The sequence below is a fragment of the Heteronotia binoei genome, chromosome 12 (assembly GCF_032191835.1).
Source record: "Heteronotia binoei isolate CCM8104 ecotype False Entrance Well chromosome 12, APGP_CSIRO_Hbin_v1, whole genome shotgun sequence".
Taxonomy (NCBI): Eukaryota; Metazoa; Chordata; class Lepidosauria; order Squamata; family Gekkonidae; genus Heteronotia; species Heteronotia binoei.
The window spans coordinates 72,096,050-72,116,049 of NC_083234.1; the positions used below are offsets into that span (position 1 = coordinate 72,096,050).

General features: G+C 54.4%; 1 protein-coding gene across 1 annotated transcript in view; it reads left to right on the plus strand.

The window, feature by feature from the left end:
* Positions 1-20,000, plus strand: part of BARHL1 (BarH like homeobox 1) — a 30,589-nt gene that overhangs the window by 4,730 nt on the left and 5,859 nt on the right. The window contains exons 2-4 of the mRNA XM_060250638.1: positions 1,669-1,862; positions 4,752-4,915; positions 6,529-6,751. Of these exons, the coding sequence (XP_060106621.1) occupies positions 1,669-1,862; positions 4,752-4,915; positions 6,529-6,751 (581 nt within the window). The remainder of the gene's footprint in view (positions 1-1,668; positions 1,863-4,751; positions 4,916-6,528; positions 6,752-20,000) is intronic.

The following is a 20,000-nucleotide window of genomic DNA, read 5'->3' on the forward strand; positions in this document are numbered from 1 at the left end:
ACACCCCTTTTGGGGGGAAGAGAATCAATTCTTTTGACATAAGGAGGAGCTTTTCTGCATTCCGTGTTATTCTCAGCCTTTGGGTGGCTGGTTTCCAGCAAGCCCGGATTGTTCTTCGAAAGGGTCGGTGGGTTTCCCCCAACCCCCGAGCACCCCCCTGGGCAGGCTGCCGGTGGGAAAAAACCACACTTGCTTTTCACTCGAGGAGACCCAGGTCCGGAGCTCGGGAAGAGAATCGCTTTCGAAGAACCCTGTCTCGGGATCGGTTTAAGAATGCTCGCGCCCCCTCCAAACCCGGCGCCCAAGAGGAAGACACGAAAGAAACTTGGCGGGATGGAAACCGATAGGCCCCGATCCGGATCCGCTGGCTGCGGATCTGCCGCGAAAAAGAGGCGCTCCCCGAGCCGCCGGCCTCAGCCCTCCACACAGACCCTCAAAGGCTTTCTGGGGCCCGAGTAGACTGGCGGCGAGAGGGGGGAGCCGGCCCAGGGAACTCCCGGGGGCCAGGCGGCGGAGCAGGGCATGCAAAAAACGAGAGTTGGTCTCAGGAAAGCCTCTGAGAAGAGAAGTGCCAAAGCGCACTGCCAAAACCCTGGAGCGCCGCAAGAGAGCAGGGATTGTAGCCGGTCTTCGTTTCCCGTGTCCGGCTGCCTGTGAGCACACCCGCTGAGCCTCCGAAGAGGCTTCGGGACTTGGGTGTCAAGTCCTCTGTCGTCAACCTTCCTTCCTTCTTTCCTTTCCTCCTTTCCTCCTTCCTTCCTTCCCTCCTTCCCTCCCTTCCCTCCCTCCTTCCTTCCTTCCTCCTTCCTTCCTTCCTTCCTTCCTTCCTACCTACCATCCTTCCTTCCTTCCCTCCTTCCTTCCTTCCTTCCTTCCTTCCTCCCTCTCTCCCTTCCCTTCCCTTTCTTCCCTCCCTCTCTTTCCCTCCCTCCCTCCTCCCTCCCTCCCTCCCTTCCTTCCTTCCTTCCTTCCTTCCTTCCTTCCTTCCTCCCTCCCTCCCTCCCTCCCTTCCTTTTCCTCTCTCCCCTCCCTCCTTCCTTTCCTCCCTTCTTCCTTCCTTCCTCCCTCCCTCCCTTCCCTTTCTCCCTCCCTCTCTTTCCCTCCCTCCCTCCCTTCCTTCCTTCCTTCCTCCCTCCCTCCCTCCCTCCCTCCCTTCCTTTTCCTCTCTCCCCTCCCTCCTTCCTTTCCTCCCTTCTTCCTTCCTTCCTCCCTCCCTCCCTTCCCTTTCTCCCTCCCTCTCTTCCCCTCCCTCCCTCCCTCCCTCCCTCCCTCCCTTCCTTCCTTCCTTCCTTCCTTCCTTCCTTCCTTCCTTCCTTCCTTCCTTCCTTCCTTCCTTCCTTCCTTCCTTCCTTCCTTCCCCTCCATGGTCCCTGCGGTCAACTCTGGAAGGCGCTTGCTTCCTTCCTGGGCGTCTTTGCGGGCGGGTCAGATGGGGGTGTGGGGAGATGCGTGAGACCCCCGGAAGGATTTCTTCCGCCTTCCCACCTGAGCCCTGGCTCCAGTTCGTTCCCCCGTCTTTTCTCCCGCTCTGGCTCTCCTGCCTTGGGCGCCGCGGCTTCTCTTCCTCTCTCGCCGCCTTCGTGGGCTTTCTCCCGCTCTGTCTCAGAGGAACTTGCCCCCCTCCCCAAATCCCAGCCGGCCAGTCTTTCTCCCCTTCTTCTTCCCTAGGGCAGGTCGAGGCTTTCCCGGCGATGCAGGGCCCCGGAAGCTGCGGCTCAGCGGCTTCCCTGCCGCCTCTCTGCTTTATCCCACCACCCGGTGCCTGAGGAGCGGCTCGCCCCCGACCCCGAACGACCCTTGCCGGGCCCCTTGGGAGCCGGGCCCCTGAAACCTGGGGTCAAGCCGGTCCCACTCTTGGTCGTGTAAACGGATGATGGGGGGGGGGGAGCCCGAGGGTAGCCGCTGCTGCGAGGGGGCAGCGGGACCCTCCGTGGCACCTTTTGCTTCTCCCCCCGGCCCAGCCCCTCGGCAGAGATCACAGGCGCCCCCGCCCTATATAATGGTGTGTGGGGGGGAGTGTGTTGTACGCTGCTGTCCAGAGGAGCTCCGGCTTAAGCGCTGGTCGGCGGCTCCCTCCCTCCCCCCCTCCCCGCCCCTTCCCTGGTGGCTCAATTAAGAGGATTATTGTCCTCCTGCAGAGAGGAATCCGCGCGGCCCGGCCGGGCTTGTCGCTCCGACGCGCCTCCATCAAGCCTTTTACCATAAACCTCTGTCAAATCCGAAGGCGGCCGATTTCTCCAAAGCGGGGCGGGGGCGGGGAGGGGGGGGGGCTGGGGACATCATCTCTTGAAGGGCCCCGAGAAAGGCTGGGTGGGGGGAGGCAGCTGCGGCGGCGGGTCCCGCTGCCCTCTGCCTTTCTCCCCCCCCCCTCCGTTTACTCGACCCAGAGTGGGACCGGTTTGACACCAGGTTTCACTGCCCGGCTCCCAAGGGGTCGTTGCGGGTGGGGGGCGCGAGCCGCTCCTGCGCCTTTCCCCAGAGGCCCCACCGTCGAGTCGCTCCGGTCCGCAGCCTGACTTTCGTGCCCCGCCTCAGCGCTTTCAAGGGTCTCGAGGGCAGCTTTCGAATCTATCGGAGGGGTCACATCACAGCTGAATAACGGCAGCCTCTTTTTTGGGAGGGATGGGGGGGGGGTCCACTGGAAAAGAAATGTAAAACCTTTTTTTAAAAAAAAAAAATCCGCCTTAGGGGGGGAAATCAGGCCCGCGGGTCTAAAACAAAACAAGATCATAAAATGCTGGATGCTACAGATAATTTTGTCATTGCCTTTGGCACATCGAGGGCCTTCCCGGGTGCGAGGAAAACTGTCTTTTGGCCGTCTCTGAAGCCGAGAGCGGAAAAGACCTCGGCCCTTCCTTTTACAGCCATGCGGCGCAGGGCCTGCGTCCCACCGAGATGGGCCGGACCTGAGCTCGAATCTCCACGACGCTGGCCGGGTTACGCTCGGACTTGTCCCTGTCCCCCGCTTTACTTCGGAGCGCTGTGGTAGAGATAAAGGGGTGGAGGCGTCACTCCGCCTTCCAGGCCCCAGGCGGAGGCGATCATTTCAAATTCGAAGTGCCGAGTCCGCCTTTTTGTTGGGGTTTATGCATACTATTAGCAGAGCAACGTGGAGATAACCACGAATAACAGCCAGGCACACGGTTTAGCTTAAGATACAAAGTAGTTTACTTTACTAATGAGGAAAAATGTATGACTGGGATTTCACTTTTCCTTCTCCCGGCGTTTTGGGAAAGCTTTGGGCAACACGAGGGTGGAAATAAAGCCGCAGCAAGTTCTTCCCCAACCGGTTCTTCCCCACCCCTTTATTGACAATCCCACCCCCTTTCCACCCCCCTCCCCGAACAAGAAACCCAAATGCGGATCCTCTCTCTCCCCTGGGTTGGCCTCTGGACCTAAACCGGCCTCTTCCCAGGGGCGCCGTCCGCGGAGAAGGGGAAAGGAACGAAGTCGCTAAGGCATCAGGTCGAGGGTCTCCCATTCCCGGGACGCATGCAGGCCTCTGCGCCTTTACTCGGGAGTAAACCCCGCCGAACCGTCCCCGGCAGCCTTTCCCAGCGCTCCGCTTGGGCCCCCCGCGGTGGCCTCCTGCTGTGCGCTTTCTTCGGTCTCTGGAGCGAGGAGGGACTCGGAGGAAACGGGGAAGGCGAAAGCCAGGCCGGGAGGGGGGAGGTGGGGGGAGATCTTGCCCTAAGTGGCTCGAGAAGGAAGCCAGGCCTTCGAACTACCGGCCCCCGCGCCCCACGGAGGGAGGCCAAACAGTGGCACCGGAGTGAAACCGAATTCGTGGGGCCCACGGGGGCGCAAGAGCAGGACGCAGCCGGTCGGAGTGGGTGGGGATGAATTAATTTGTAGATGCCCCCCTCTTCCTTGGAAGTTCCGTTTCGAACGAAGTCGAAGGATGAAATCATATGCTTAGCCCTGCTCGCTGGCAGTCGGTCTACTCAGGAGTAAGGCCCGCCAGACTCCACGGGACAGCGGCCTCCATCAAAGGCCGTCGAATCGCTGCCCCCCCCCGCGTTTCCTCGAAGGGAAAAGGGACTGCTCCCCCCCCTGTATTCAATCTTTCCCCCAGACAAGTAATATTTATATTATTTAAAATAAATACACATTCTCCGCCCCCCCCCGCGCCATTTTTAAAAATTTCCTTTTATTTATTCATTTATAAGAACTTTATAAGAACAACTCCCCACGTCGCTTTTCTTATTGCCCGACACTTCCTAAGAAAACGCTTTTCAGGTTTACTTTTAGAACTTGCCGGGCCCGATCCGGGGAATAGGATGCACTTGAAAGCCCCCCCGCCCCTTTCCTTGGGAAATCTTGGAGCACGTGCTTCTCACGCACGCGGACACACACACACACACACACACAGAGCCTCCGTCGAATTCAGCGGGCCTGGAAAGGGGCTTGACTTTGGCCGGCTCCTCTGGAAGAAGGGAAAGGGGGGGGGGGGGGTTTCCATTCGCCATAGATTATTCCGAGGTCCCCTTCGGAAAGGCTTTTCCCGTTCGCGGCCAGGCCTCGACGGGTGTCAGAAGCTTCTGCTCTCTGTGGCCAGATCCGCGACTGACCGTTCCGCGCGAGAGGCTTTTCGTCCTAGTTTAGCCCCGTCCCCGAGGTGACATTCTACGCTAAAATCAGAGAATCACGGAGTCATAGAGTTGGATTCTCTGATTCTAGTGCAGAATGTCCGTTTGGGGACAGACTTAAACCAGGCTTCAAGCTCCCGCGCGAAATTGTCTCTTGCAAAGCCAAGGGAGGCCTCGCCTGCCTCGTATTCAGAGCTGGAGGCGAATTCTCTTGCAGGTTATTGGAGCCCTGGTGAAAGTCGGCTGCGCGCCTGCCTCCAAAGGCGACGACGCGGTCCTGGGAGGGACTCCCTCCGACTGCGGGAACCGACAGGCCCGTAGCTACGGTGAGGCCCAGGGGAGGGGCCAGGCCCACCCTTTCAAGCCCCCTTTCCAGCTGCATGGCCCCGCCATCTGAGGCCCCCCAATCTATTTGTTTGCTCCCCGCCACTCCGAACAAATAGTAGCCTCGCCGCCGGTCTTTTTGCTTTCTTCGCTCTCTCCTTCCCTCAGCCAGCGCGCAGAGCAAAGTGGGTTTGTGGAGGGGGGGAGAGCTGCTGTGACTGTCCAGGCGAGGGGGGCTTAGCTTGTGGAACTCAAGGCGGCTTACAGAGCCCTGGGCAGCCAAACTGGGTGCCCCCCCAGCCCCCTCCCAACAACAAATCCTGCAGTGAGCCCCACCCCACATGAAATCCTGGCTACCGTCTTGGGAAGAGAGCCGCTTGTCCTGACCTCCTGGCTGGCTCTCCAGCCTCTCCCCCCCCCCCTTGTATTTTTTTTTTACTGGCCGCCCTGCGGGCAATAAGGGTCCCCCCTCCCCTCACTGCAAGGGGACTTGGTCGCTGAAGGCCGGGGGGGGGGGGAGGTGTCAGACGATTGAATGTCGCTTTCTTTTTAAAAGACACCGGAGCGTTTGGCGCCGTCGGAAGCTCGCTTCTGCCGGGAGTGCCGCTCCGCATCTCCGCACTTTTGCAGCCTGGGGCGGGGGAGGGGGGTGTCATCCGAGGAGATCCAGCTACAATCCAGGGGCCACGATCCAGAACCAGCTCGGTCGCAGCGCTTGATGCAGGCCTCTTCTCGGGGACAGTGAAGTTTGGCGCAGCCTCCAGGGGCCCGGGGTCGCTTTCATTTTGGCAACCTCGGTAGGTTTCCTCGGGAGTAACTCCAATGGAATCGAAGGAGGGGGGAGGGTGCTGTTCTCCCACTACGCCAGCCTAAGCGTTTTACTCGGAAGTAAACTGCCCACCACCTCTGGGAGTCTTGCTTGACTTCGTCGGTGTCTAAGGACAGCTCAGAGTTGGCTCTGAGCTCTTTCTAAACGTGCTGACCAGGAGTTCTGTCTGGTGGTCTGGTTGTTTTCAGAGGGAGTAAAAAATACTTGGGGTTGTTCTGCCTGTGGGGTAGGCCCCACTGGACTCGGTTCCTGACCCTCCTTCTAGTGTCGTTTCTTGGGGTTAACTGGGATTTTGTTATAATTGCACTTGTATTTTATTGGTTGCGATGTTTCCCTGCTTTTATGTTCGCCGCCTTGTGGGGCCTGAGCCGGCGGCAAGGCGGCATACAAACTAAAATAGTCTTTTTCTCTAAGACTATCTGTTGGGTATTCTGAGAGAAAAACATTATTTAACAGAGTATCCAACGTTTTACTGGGATTTTGTTATAATTGCGCTTGTGTTTTAGTGGTTGCGATGTTTCCCTGCTTTTATGTTCGCCGCCTCGCGGGGCCTGAGCGGGCGGAAAGGCGGCATGCAGATACTTTAAGTGCATTCAGAAAGGCTCCGTGGCCAAACCCTCTCTGGCGCAGTGCTAAGCGGAGTCTGCGGCGCATCTGCAGCTCACCGCGCTTGGTGCTTGGACAGGAGACGTGCCCCATGGATCGGGCCGCGTCCTGGGCTTGCCTTTCTCTCCCCCCCCCCCCCCCAGCTGACCTGACGGCTGTTCTCTTTCTCTCCGTGGGCAGTGAAAGAAGAGGGGGACCGCGAGATCTCCAGCTCCCGGGAGAGCCCGCCGGTGCGGCTGAAGAAGCCCCGCAAGGCCCGCACGGCCTTCACGGACCACCAGCTGGCCCAGCTGGAGCGCAGCTTCGAGCGGCAGAAGTACCTGAGCGTGCAAGACCGCATGGAGCTGGCCGCCTCCCTCAACCTCACCGACACCCAGGTGAAAACCTGGTACCAGAACCGCAGGTAAGAAGAGCCGCAGCGCCGGGCCACGGGGGGTGGGGAGGGGAAGGAAGCAGGTTCCCTCGAAGCCGCGTGGGCGTGAGCTGGCGCACAGATTTTCAGCCTCCAGCTCACACCTCTTTGTCTCAGCTCAGGAAGGAGGACCGCAGCGCACACTCATTGATGCAGGAGCTCACCACGTAGAACTTTTGCTCACAAGACTCTGCAGCTTAGGGGGAACCTTGGTCTCACGCAGGGTCCCCTCGAAGCCGAGTTGGTGTGAGCTGGCGCACAGATTTTCAGCCTCCAGCTCACACCTTTTTGTCTCAGCTCAGGAAGGAGGGCCCCAGAGCACACTCATGGACGCAGGAGCTCCCCACTTTCATGCCAGCAGCTCCCCAAGTAGAATTGTTGCTCCCAAGACTCTGCAGCGTAGGGGGAGCGTTGGCGGGGAGGGGGAGCGTCCAGGCTTATGGCGGATTAGTTACCCGGCAGGACGCTGCCACGGTTCCGGGGGATCTCGCCCGCCTCTGGGCTCTTGCCGGTCAGGTGCCGAATTCGAATCGACTTCAGTGTTGGTGAAAACGGGGGTGGTGACCTGGGCAGAAAAATGATGGCGAAGGAGGGGAAGGGAATGTCAGAGGCAGGCAAGAGGAGGGGTGGGGATGGAAATTTGGAAAGCAGCCTGGTGCGTAGAAGCCACCCCCACCCCCGCTTCCATCCTGCTCTCTGCAAGCTTCGTCAGAGCTCTCCGCCGGATTGAGTGAGAAGGTTTCGTTCGCGGTTGACTTTAAACTGGAAACCTTTGAAACTGTCGTTGTAAGCCGCCTGGAAGCACGAGCAAAGGCGGAGTACAAATGGTTGGATGCATAAAACGGGGACGAGCGCTCCAGAAGCCCTGTGTGGACGTTCAGGGGGGGACCATTTGGCCAGAGAAGTAAGGTCTCCGTGATAGCTGACCCAAGTTGGGTTTTTTTTTTAATAAAAATGTTCTCCTTTAAAAATGAGTTAGCGGGAGGGGCAGATGTTAGATCCTTGCAGTGCCGGGGAAGGCAAAAGGGTCCTTTTCACACGTTCACACGTTATGCTGAGGCAAACGCCGTTTCGCAGGCTGGGGTGTACCGTGCTCAGGTTCCAAGGGCCAGCCCCCTCTGCTTGAGGGGGTGTTCCCCTAGGATACACGGGTCTGTGACACTTCGCATGATTCAGGTGTGCGTCTGAATAAGAATGTCTGAGCCGCTCTTTCCGTTGGGCCCGCCAACACCCCTTGGGGCTGAGTCCCCACGTTTCTGAGCCTTCCTTTGGGCCGGAGTTGGGCTTTGAGGGAAATGGATTAAGGTCATACTGGTTTAGGGCGTCGGGCTGGGCGGCTGCGGAGCTTGGAAAGGCAAAGAGGGGGCGAATCTGAATCCCTCCCCCCCCCAACTGACCCCAGTTGCTCAGGACCCCGCCGCCCCGATCCTGTAAACAACAAACATTCCAACTTTGGCGCTGCTGCCGCCCCCTCCCCACGCGCCCCCCTCCCTCTCTTGACCCAAACTCCGCCGCAACCTGCTCGGGGACGGGGCCCAGGGTCCCGATCCTGCAAACAGATATAGGCGCCTACTCTGTATTCTTAGGCTGTGGTCACATACACTAAATCACGCCCTTTCGATGCACTTTCCATCTAGATTTTGCCAGTTCACACAGTCAAACCCAGTTGGGAAATGCACTGAAAGTGGGTCGAGAGGGCATGATTTATAGCGTGCGTGATCGCAGTCTTCGTATCTTTTCTGTATTCCACGCACAGAGGTGCATCGAAGATCTGTCCATCTGATGACCCGCAACTGAACGTGTGGACGGACTTCATGACGTTAAACATCATTTCCTGGGAATTTCCAGGCATTCTCGCGGAGGTTTTGCACCCTTTCCTCTGTTGAAATGGTCAAACTTCCCAGGTTCCGTTCTAGCCGAACTCCAAAGCCGGGAAAAGAGATCCACGTTGATTATTTGGTTTCCCTTCACTTTGACACCGATGCAAATCCCTTCCTCGCAATGGCGCGTGACTAAAATACCGGTCCCGAACCCGGTTTGCGTCTGGCTTGGCCCGATCTGCGCGTGTCAAAGGCCTGTCTGGATGCGCACCGAAAGCGAAGCGGCCCGCACCAATCGCAACCGCGAATCCCAATGACAAAAACGTGTGGGGGGCGGGGAGGTGAGTCTAGGCACAGGGGGAGGGGATGCCTCAGTTTCCCTTCAGCTGGAGCCGGGGCAGTGTCGTCAACAACGGGAAAGAAACCTCCCCTTCATACCTCCCCTTGGGTCAGCCATAGCTCCGGCAGAGGTTGTCCTTGAAAGGGCAGCTGCTGGGAGAGCCCTCTCAGCCCCACCCACCTCACGGGGTGTCTGTTGTGGGGGAGGAAGGCATAGGAGATGGTGAGCCGCTCTGAGACTCTTCGGAGTGGAGGGCGGGATAGAAATCCAATATCTTCATCTACCTCACAGGGTGTTTGTTGTGGGGGAGGAAGGGAAAGGAGATTGTGAGCCGCTCTGAGACTCTTCGGAGTGGAGGGCGGGATAGAAATCCAATATCTTCTTCTTCTTCATTCGACCTGTCGCTGCGTTGGGAAATACGTGTGAAATTCAAAAGTGTGGAGATGGCAATAATTGGAGACGAGGCTTAAGCTTATCAAAAAGGAATAAAGTTTATTATAAAGCATTAGGAAAAGGTACTTGGGGTAAAAGAAAAACGAACACTGCGTTCTAGCACTCTGCAGTCTCCCTGTTTCTCACCCCAGCCGGTCAGTTCAGACATGCTGGAAATAAAGGGCGCCTTGGTTCAACCCGCACCGCCCCCAGTTACGCAAATTCGGTTGTGGCGCTTGCAGGGGCAAAACCCAGACCCTTTGCCAGGCTGCATGCAGGTTTTGGAAATCTGTCAAACGGACGACGGATGCTGCGGGATTTTTGCGGGGCCCAACAGATCCGCACAGACACCCCCCCCCGCCCCTTTCCTCCTGTACCACGTGGCCCCTCCCCCTAGACACGCACACACGCACACACGCACACACACGCAATCTCCAGCAAACATAAAACCCGAGAAGGGCCATCCAAAGGACTCTTGCCCCGTTTACCTGTTTGTTTCGAAAAGGTGGTGTGCCTCCTCTCCAGGAGACCCGCTGGGGGCGGCTCCAAACGCATAAAACAGAAATGCAATGCAATAAGAGAACGGTTTTTTAAACAACGCGGCCATGTTTTCAAATAAGCCACCAGCCAGGCACAGAACTGCAGCAGATGGATAAAGACCAGGCCAGGAAAAACTGGATTTCTGCCTGGGAGGAGGAGGAAGAGGATTGCAGATTGATACCCCGCCCTTCTCTCTGAATCAGAGTCTCAGAGCGGCTCACAATCTCCTGTATCGTCTCCCCCCACAACAGACACCCTGTGAGGTGGGTGGGGCTGAGAGGGCTCTCACAGCAGCTGCCCTTTCAAGGACAGCTCTGGCTGACCCAAGGCCATTCCAGCAGGTGCAAGTGGAGGAGGGGGGAAGAAGAAGAAGAAGAAGAAGAAGAAGAAGAAGAAGAAGAAGAAGAAGAAGAAGAAGAAGAAGAAGAAATAATGCAACCTAAGCGAGCGTTGAGATGGCACTTCCAGAAATCAAAATTCTTCAGGCCCTGTGGGATTGGTCGGCAGGATTGGTCGGCTGAGAGGAGACTCGAACCATCAGCCTTCTGCTGTACAAGCCGTTCGCAGCGCCTAAACTCCCCAGGCTTCGGTCGCTCGGGTTAAGGAGGGGTGAGGAACCCTAGAAGCCAACAGCCAACCCTCCAGACATTTCCACAGCTCCTGGACTCCTCAGGAGCGTGCAAATGTGGGCCAAGATGGCCTCTGAACATGTGCAAAGTATCCCCCCCCCCGTTCTCATCCCTATCCAGAGCTGGTCAAAATTTCATTCTGGGAGGAGGATTTCATCCCCGGGCGTGTGACTTCCCAGCGGGGTCCAACAGGGGCGCCCCACTTATGTGGTACAGCGCCCCCCCCCCCCAGTCGCCGATCATGACACTTTTGATTTTATTTTATGGTCTAGGTATATATACCCCTTTTTTCTCCCCAACGTGGACGCAAAACCGCCTTCTCCTGCAGTTCTCCTGCCCTCCTAACAACAGCCCTGCGAGGCAGGCTAAGCTGAGTGGGAGAGAACGGGCCCTAGAACATATATTTGAAGAGTAAACATATGAAGCTGCCTTCTACTGAAGCAGACCCTCTTTGGTCCATCAAAGTCAGTATTGTCTACTCAGACTGGCAGCGGCTCTCCAGGGTCTCAAGCTGAGGTCTTTCACGCCTCCTTGCCTGGACCCTTTTTAGTTGGAGATGCTGGGGGTTGAACCTGGGGACCTTCTGCTTACTAAGCAGATGCTCTACCGCTGAGCCACCGTCCCTCCCCAAAGCTGCCCCCAAAGCTTGCCTGTCTGGCAGAAGGATTCACACCTGGGTCCCTCGGGATACAGTCTGTGGCTGTGAGACAGTCTAACCACCACCCCAGACATGGAGCTGAGGTGTCCGGAGCTCCATCTGGAAGGGCTGAACCACTTAAGAGTCGCAGGCTGCATTTCCCAACTCACTCGGTGACCTCAAGCCGGTGGCTCCGGACCAGTTAGAGGTGCCAAAATGGGTTTACCCTCCAGAGAGGTTTGTGGGGGGGGGGGGCGCTCAGGAAGATGTGGAAAAGCGCCTTGCCTATTTGTTGGGAAATACGATTCGATTCAGAGGTGTGGAGTGGCAATAATTGGAGACGAGGCTTGAGCTTAGCAAAAGAAATAAAGTTGACTAGGAAAACATCAGGAAAAGGTACTTGGGATAGACAAGAAATACAACTGAGCTTACCAGCTTGGCTAACTACGTCTGATGTCTACACGGCTACGGGTTTTACGACCCCTTTGTCTTCCAGTCCTTGTTCCCAGAAAGCATTTGGGACAGGAAGAGAGGCTATTCAGCTTGCATACAAGAGCAAAGCTCGTCACACCGAACGTGCTGTCTGACCAATGCAATGTTTACATGTTTCCCGGGCTTAGAAGAGTCAGTACGTAATGGGGCTTAGGCTGCCATCTATCACTTCCTCTTTCAGGTGAACAAACATTTAACTCTATCATGGCTGGAATGTAAATGACTTGTATTCCAACACTATTCCAAAATGGTGGATCGGGGCCAGGGCTTTACTGGCCGCAGAATCCCCCTGAAATACAGGCGGCTTCTCCCGCTGGGGGCTCACAGGCTCGGAATTGGGCGAGCCTCCAAGGGTAGGCTTCGGCCAGGCCTTCCGAAGTGAAATCTCCTCCTGGTTCGCCCCCCTCCCTCCCCCCCCACACATATTGGGATTGCGAAAAAGCTCCCCTTCAGGCAAAGAAGTCCTGGCTCTTTGGAGATTCCCTTCCCCTGTCCAAAGCCGAAGCTGGGCCCATACAGTGACCGGAATTTCCATACGCACAGCTTATGCGCGTTCACTGGGAAGGAAAGAAAAAGAAGAAGAAGAAGAAGAAGAAATTGGATTTATATCCCGCCCTATACTCTGAATCTCAGAGTCTCAGAGCGGTCACAATCTCCTTTACCTCCCCCCGCCCCCAACAGACACCCTGTGAGGTAGGAGGGGCTGAGAGAGCTCTCACAGCAGCTGCCCTTTCAAGGACAACGCCTACGAGAGCTATGGCTGACCCAAGGCCATTCCAGCAGGTGCAAGTGGAGGAGTGGGGAATCAAAACCGGTTCTCCCGGATAAGAATCGGCACACTTCACCACTGCACCAAACCGGGAAAGCCCACAACTTCTACGGAACTTTTCTTCCAAGTTAGCGAGTCTCTGCACGATCTCATCCAAAACGAGTCCAGCCTGTTTGGATTTCATTCCTGGTTCATTTCCAACGGCCTGGCCCCCAAGTTCTCAAAGGGGCTACAACTGATTTCCCCTTAATAAAAGCCTTCGTTTGGAACGCTGTCAAGATCCAGCAGGTCACACAAACCTGGTTGGCAACTGACCGTCTGAACTGGCTGACCTGGGACACCGTCTCAACCCAGGGCCTGTTTTCACTCTCCCCCCCCCCAAGTCCCCCCAAAGCTCTCTCCCCTTCAGAATCTCAACTATGGGTTGCTTACAACCACCCATAGTGCTGGCCTGGCTTTCCTCCACATCTCCTTTCCCAGCTCTTCCAGGCAGGAGCCCAGGGTGAAAACAGACAACTCGAAGCATCAAGGACCAAGAGGACTCAGAAGGATGCCCAGCCTAGACGCCCAGCGGCCAACACATGCCGTCTTTTATTTGATCTGTTTATTAACTCAGGTGGGGCAGTCGCGTTGGGAAGAAGAAGAAGAAGAAGAAGAAGAAGAAGAAGAAGAAGAAGAAGAAGAAGAAGAAGAAGAAGAAGAAGAAGAAGAAGAAGAAGAAGAAGAAGAAGAAGAAGAAGAAGAAGAAGAAGAAGAAGAAGAAGAAGAAGAAGAAGAAGAAGAAGAAGAAGAAGAAGAAGAAGAAGAAGAAGAAGAAGAAGATATTGGATTTATATCTGGCCCTCCACTCCGAATCTCAGAGTGGCTCACAATCTCCTTTATCTTCCTCCCCCACAACGGACACCCTGTGAGCTGGGTGGGGATGAGAGAGGTCTCCCAGAAGCTGCCCTTTCAAGGACAACTCCTACAAGAGCTATGGCTGACCCAAGGCCATTCCAGCAGCTGCAAGTGGACCAGTGGGGAATCGAACCCAGTTCTCCCAGATAAGAGTTCCTGCACTTAACCACTACACCAAACTGGCTCTACCTTTGAGTCTAGTAGAACCTTCATGACCAACCAAGTTTGATTCAAGGTATGAGCTTTTGTGTGCCTGCATACTTCGTCAGATACACTGAGACAGAAGTCAACAGCCATTACATACAGATAGAGGGTAGCCCTCTAGCTACCAACAAGGTTTAATTTAAACTTTCGTGTACAGGCACACTTCTTCAGATACATCGAGCCAGAAGTCACCAACCATTACATATAGGTAAACCCTATATAGATTTAGGGGGCAGCAGGAAAAAAGGTTACTGTTCAATGGCACCTTTAAGACCAACCAAGTTCTATTCCGGGTATAAACACAATGTACCCAAAAGTTTATACCTGTAATAAAACTTTGTTGGTCTTAATGATGCTACTGGACTCTGACTTTCCTGTCCCTGTTGTATGTAATGGTTGGTGACTTCCGTTTCAACGCATCTGAAGAAGTGGGCGTTTACACTAAAACATACCTGGAATAAAACATTGTCGGTCTTAAAGGTGCCCCTGGATTCAAGCTTTATTTATTAACGTTATTTGTAGTCCATCTTTCTTACAGGGGTTCAAGGCGGATTACACATAGCGAGCAGGTACAATCAACCAAATGGGACATTCGATAACCTAAATGCATTAGAACAAAGCCTGAGTCCAGGGACACCATTAAGACCAACGTTTTAATCTGAGGTTGAGCCTTCGGGTACTTGCTTCCTCGGGTACACTGAAACAGACGTCACCAACCGTTATTAGAGGTCAAAGCGCTCAAACTTTGTTCTGCTGCAGTCTCCAACACTGCTGCCACCTGGATATTTGTTGGGGTTTAGATATACGATTAGCAAAGTAACGTGGAGAGAACCACGAATAACAGCGAGGCACACGGTTTAGCTTAAGATACAAAGTAGTTTACTGAGGAAAAGCAATGACGGGGATTTCTAGAAAACAAAGAAGGATTCAATACCCTATCTAGCTTCTAGGCTACATCTCGACTCTCTGGAGTCCTCACTTCAACTGCATGGAGATCGAAGGGCTTAACACAAAGGGCAATAAAGCTGACCAAATGGTTTCCCTCTGACCACCACCCAAATATATGGATTAGCCTATTAGGGCTCTCCCTCAATTGTCACTATGCATACTGACACCTAGCCTTGGCGGGAAGTACGTGCAAACACTCTCATTGGCTCTACCTACTCGCTGGCTAAACATCAGCATGAATATACAAACACTTAATTAACTCATGACAACAGGAAGTGAAATTGCATCAGAAACCCAACAATATTAGAAGGCTGGGGCCGCCAGAAGGAAACAGAAGCATAGCAGAAGACGCCTTGAGGGGGGGGGGGGAGGGTACAGAAATTAAATAGGATCCAGGTGGGTAGCCATGTCCTTGGTCTGAACAAAGCTGGAGCCCAGGCTGGCCCCAGACTGCCTGGCACCCTAGGCAAGACTAACTTCTGGCACCCTTCCCTGCAGTGGTTAGTGTCACCGGTTAGTGCCGCTGAGTCACAGGGCGGTCACTCAATTTGGCAGCCCCAGAAGGCTGGCGCCCTAGGCGATCACCTAGTGGCAGGGTCGGCCCTGAGTCCAGCGGCACCTTTAAGCCCAGCAAAGCTTGATTCTGCACACCCTCACCTTTCTTCGGATCCTTTATTTTGTAACGGTAGATCCAGGTGGGCAGCCGTGTTGGTCTGAAGCGCTGGAACGAAGTTGGAGTCCAGCCGCATTTTTAAGACCAATGGGGTTTTATTGAGAACATCCGCTTTCCTGCGCTAAAAGCACACTTCATCCAATAACGCAACGGAGTGCAGTTGCCCACAAACAGGGTCGTTCCGTAGAGAAAAAAGGTGCCAGAGCTCATGAGCACAACTCATTTGCATGTGCCAGGTACCCCCGACATCCCCGGAAGGTGTACTGAATTGTATCAGCTCAGCATCTACCTTAAAAGGCTTCATGGATTACAACTGTCTTCATCAAACCTTGCTCCCATCGTACTTTTAAAATTACTTTCTCCTATGTGGCCACAGTGGCAGGATGAAGATTTCCTTCTGTCTGCTTGATAGGTTTGGGTTCTTTTCCCATTTCTTTGCCCTCCAGAGTCGGTGTGTGGAGTGGGCGGCATACAAATTTAAGGTAAATAAATAAATTTGCGGGGGGGGGCATATTAGCAAGTTTGTCAAATCTGAAGAGTTCAGCAAAATTCTCGCGGGGGAGGGGTTGAACACTGGAGCCCAGGAGCAAGTCTTTTTGTGTGTGTGTGGGGGGGGGGATAAGAAAGAAAGAGCACAATACAATGCAGAGGTTCCGGAGTTCCGCTCCTGTGAGCTCCTGCCCAAAACGAGGCCTACCCACAAGCTATGTGTAGCACTGCTTACTGTACCCCATTTCATTGTCTGATGAAGTGCGCTTTTAGCCCGCGAAAGCTTACGTTCTCGATACAACTTGGTTGGTCTTAAAGGTGCCACTTGACTCCTGCTTTGTTCTAAATGTGCTTGGTCTTAAAGGTGCTACTGGTCTCCAACTTCGTTCTGTTGCTTGCAATGAACTCTAGGCAGCAGCATGGAGGCCTTTCTCCCCGCTCGCCTGGCATCACCCGGAGCCCGCCAGCAGCGCCTCTTTGCGCAGATTGCCCCGCAGTTCCCCTGCAACTCGGAATCTTCCAAGTTCTCTTGCAGGAAAGGAGCTGTTCCGTTTGGGCGGGGGGGGGGGGAAGGGGGCGGGGGGGAGAGAAGGGGGTGGCGGGAGGGAAAGGGGGGGCGGGAGGGGTTCCCCCGGAGCTCCACACCCAACAGCGCCGAACACACTGGCCCATGAATAATGCATGCCCATGACTGCTTGGGGCATCAATAATTAAGCGCCGTTACAGTAATTACACAATTATTATTACGATTAATAATTTACTCGGCAAAAGAGGTCTTCAAGCGCTTCGGCGGCAAACGGCACCGCCATGGCGGGAAGGCGGGCGGCTGCTTCGGGTAGGGCGATCCAGAGACCCGGTTCCGAAGGAGCTTTCGTGTCCATGGCCCGGTGGCCGCACCCTGAGGATCAGCGCAACAGAACGTGGGAATCAATCGGTGCGCGTTTGGGCAGCGCTTGGCACGCGTGCAGATTTCTTTTCTTTCTTTCTTTTTCTCTTTCTCTCTTCCTCTCTTCCTCCCTTCCTTCCTTCCTTCCTTCCTTCCTTCCTTCCTTCCTTCCTTCCTTCCTTCCTTCCTTCCTTCCTTTCCTTCCCCCTTCCTTTCCTTTCCCCTTCCTTTCCTTCCTTCCTTCCTTCCTTCCTTGATAGGAAGCAAGAAACCCTCTTGTTTCTTGTTCTTGTTTCCTTTTAGGCATCTTACCGCAGCACGTGGAATTCAGCCTGAATAAATGTCAGAATTTCAGGTTTTTTTTCCAGCATCGCTTTTCTGTATTTGCGCGGGGCGGGGGGGGGGGGGCGGGCAGGAGGTGGGTTCTTTCCGGATCCATCCCGTTCTAAAGGGTGTCTTTAGGCGAGTAACTCCGCGTGGCAGCTTCGTGGTCGTCCCGACCGCCCAAAGCAGAAAGGCTCGCGGCCTAAGCAAGGCTCCTGGCGCTCTCCGGGCTTGTGGAGCGAGGTGGGCTGGGCTCGCGCCTCTCCGACGCCGCCTGCACTTGGTTCTCGCGGCGCTTTCCTCGGTTTCCACAGAGGGTGGGGATCCTGCGCAGGCTGGCTGAGAGAGCAGCCCCCCCGTGGACCTTCTAAGCGAGGGCTTCTCAATCCACCGGGACCTCTGCGGGTTTGAGCGTCTATAATTGCAGCTGGGGACGCGGCAGGCCTCCTTTGGGACCCGCTCAGGGTCGGCGGCTCCCAGCGCACGGCTTTGCTGGAAAGGGCCTCCCTCCCAAAATGTCAACCGTGGAGTCTTGCCAGCACAAATTCTACTTGGTGAGCTACTTGGTGGCATCATGGAAGTTGTGAGCTACTGGATTGGATATCGGATACTGAATTTATATCCCGCTATACTCAATCTCAGAGTCTCCAAGCGGCTCCCAATCTCCTTTATCTTCCTCCCCCACAACAGACACTCTGGGAGGTGGGTGGGGCTGAGAGAGTTCTCACAGCAGCTGCCCTTTCAAGGACAACTCTGCGAGAGCGATGGCTGACCCAAGGCCATTCAAGCAGGTGCAAATGGAGGCGTGGGCAATCAAACCCGTTTCTCCCAGAGAAGAATCCGCGCACTTAACCACTACACCAACTGGCTGTCTGCATAAATTCTTGTGCTCTGGGGCCATCCTTCCTAAACTGAGACAAAAATGTGTGCACCGGAGGCTAAAAGACTGGGAGTAGCTTACACTGACTCAGCTTAGAGGGAACACTGGGCCGGACCTCCCGAAGCCACCGATTTGTAATTTAAAAAACTGTCCTTTTTAAGAGAAGAAGAAAGCCCCAAAGTCCAGAAGGCGCGGAGTGCCTGCCTCTTCCCCACAACGTCCTCCCCCGCCTCTGCCTGACCTGCTCTCATCCTTTGAATCCTGTAGGAGAATCCACACCTGGATGCCACGTGGCGAGGCGAGGCCCCTCAAACGAGGCCAGAGCAGAAAGAGGGCGCCTTTCTTTCCCTCTCTGCCTCCAGGATTCTAGACCAGCTTCCGTTTCCCACAGTAGAAAAGAGAGAGTCCCAAGAGCGTCTTAAAGACTAAGGGCGGGTTCACACCCCACTAAATAATGACCAATTTAGCACTAGAGCTTTAGGCTTCCTCGGGAGGTGGTGAGCTCTCCTTCCTTGGAGGTTTTTAAACAGAGGCTAGATGGCCATCGGACAGCAACGAGGATCCTGTGAACTTAAAGGTAAAGGTAGTCCCCTGTGCAAGCACCAGTCGTTTCTGGGGTGGTGGTTTGCCACTGCCTTCCCCAGTCATCTACACTTCCCCCCCAGCAAGCTGGGGATTCATTTGACCGACCTCGGAAGGATGGAAGGCTGAGACAACCTGCAGCCGGCGACTTGAACCCAGCTTCCGCTGGGATCGAACTCAGGTCGTGAGCAGAGAGTTCAGACCACAGTACTGCAGTACTGCAGCTTTACCACTCTGCGCCACGGAGCTTTTCCTGCGAACTTAGGGGGAGGTATTTGTGAGTTTCCTGCATTGTGCAGGGGGGTTGGACTAGATGACCCTGGAGGTCCCTTCCAACTCTATGATTCTATGATTCCATGGATCCTGGTTTAACTCTGTCCCCAAACTGACATTCTATGCTAGAATAAGAGAATCAGAGAAATCAACTGTATGACTCTATGAGTCTATCTATGGTTTTAGTGTAGAATGTCAGCTTGGGGTCAGGGCTAAAACAGGATTAAAAGACTAGTGCGAAATAAATGTGTTTTGCAACTGGATTTTTACTGTGTAAGAATAGCAAAAATCCGGATCAGTTTCACACAAGACCTTTAATCCTGGTTTAGCCCCGTCCGCAAGCTGACATTCTGCACTAAAATCAGAGACTCATAGAGTTGGTTTCTTTGATTCTATTATTCTAGTGTAGAATGTCAGTTTGGGGACAGAGTTAAACCAGGATTGAAGGTCTAATGCGAAATTGGTACCAGTTCCAAAGCACATTCTTGATTGCCGTGTGAACGCCCCCTAACACCATTTGCGGCAGGGGCAGGCGCTTTTGTGGAGCTCCTCGCTCGCTTCCTCGGATATCAGTGGCCTGCTGATGTCACTCGGCAGCTGCCGCCCCCGTGGGTGGATCCCAAAGTGTGGCGTTCACAGGTCCACTGCCTCTAAAGGTGGAAGCTCCATCAGAGACATTGTGGCTAACATCCACTCAGGTGGGTCGCCCACTCGCCGGGTTGGTCTGAAGCAGCAGAACAAAGTTGGAGTCCGGGGGCACCTCTGAGACCAGCACAAGTTTAATTCTGGGTGTGAGCTTTCCTGCGCATGCACACTGCTTCAGGCAACTATAGGCGAATTGCTCCTGCGTGAATCAGCGCCTTCATTTTTATTTTATTTCCTGAATCCAAGACCCTTCAACTTAGGAGGGCACCACAGTGTTCTCTCGTCAGGCCTTTCAGCGTTTTCTAGATCTCTGCCAACTGCAGGCGATCCCCCCTCCAACTAAAAGCCCCCCTCCCTTCTTCATGGGAAAGGTGTCCAAAAACAGCTATTCAACCACCTTCCGGAGATATTTTAACGCTTTTATTTCATGGATGGATGGACGGACGGACAGAAAGATGATATCCGTGCAGATATCATAGATAGATAGATAGATAGATAGATAGATAGATAGATAGATAGATAGATAGATAGATAGATAGATAGATAGATAGATGATGGATGGATGGATGGATGGATGGATAGATGGATGACAGACAGACAGACAGACGGACAGACAGACAGACAGACAGACAGATAGATAGATAGATAGATAGATAGATGACAGACAGACAAACAGATAGATGACAGACAGATGACAGACAGACAGACAGACAGACAGATAGATAGATAGATAGATAGATAGATAGATAGATAGATAGATAGATAGATGACAGACAGACG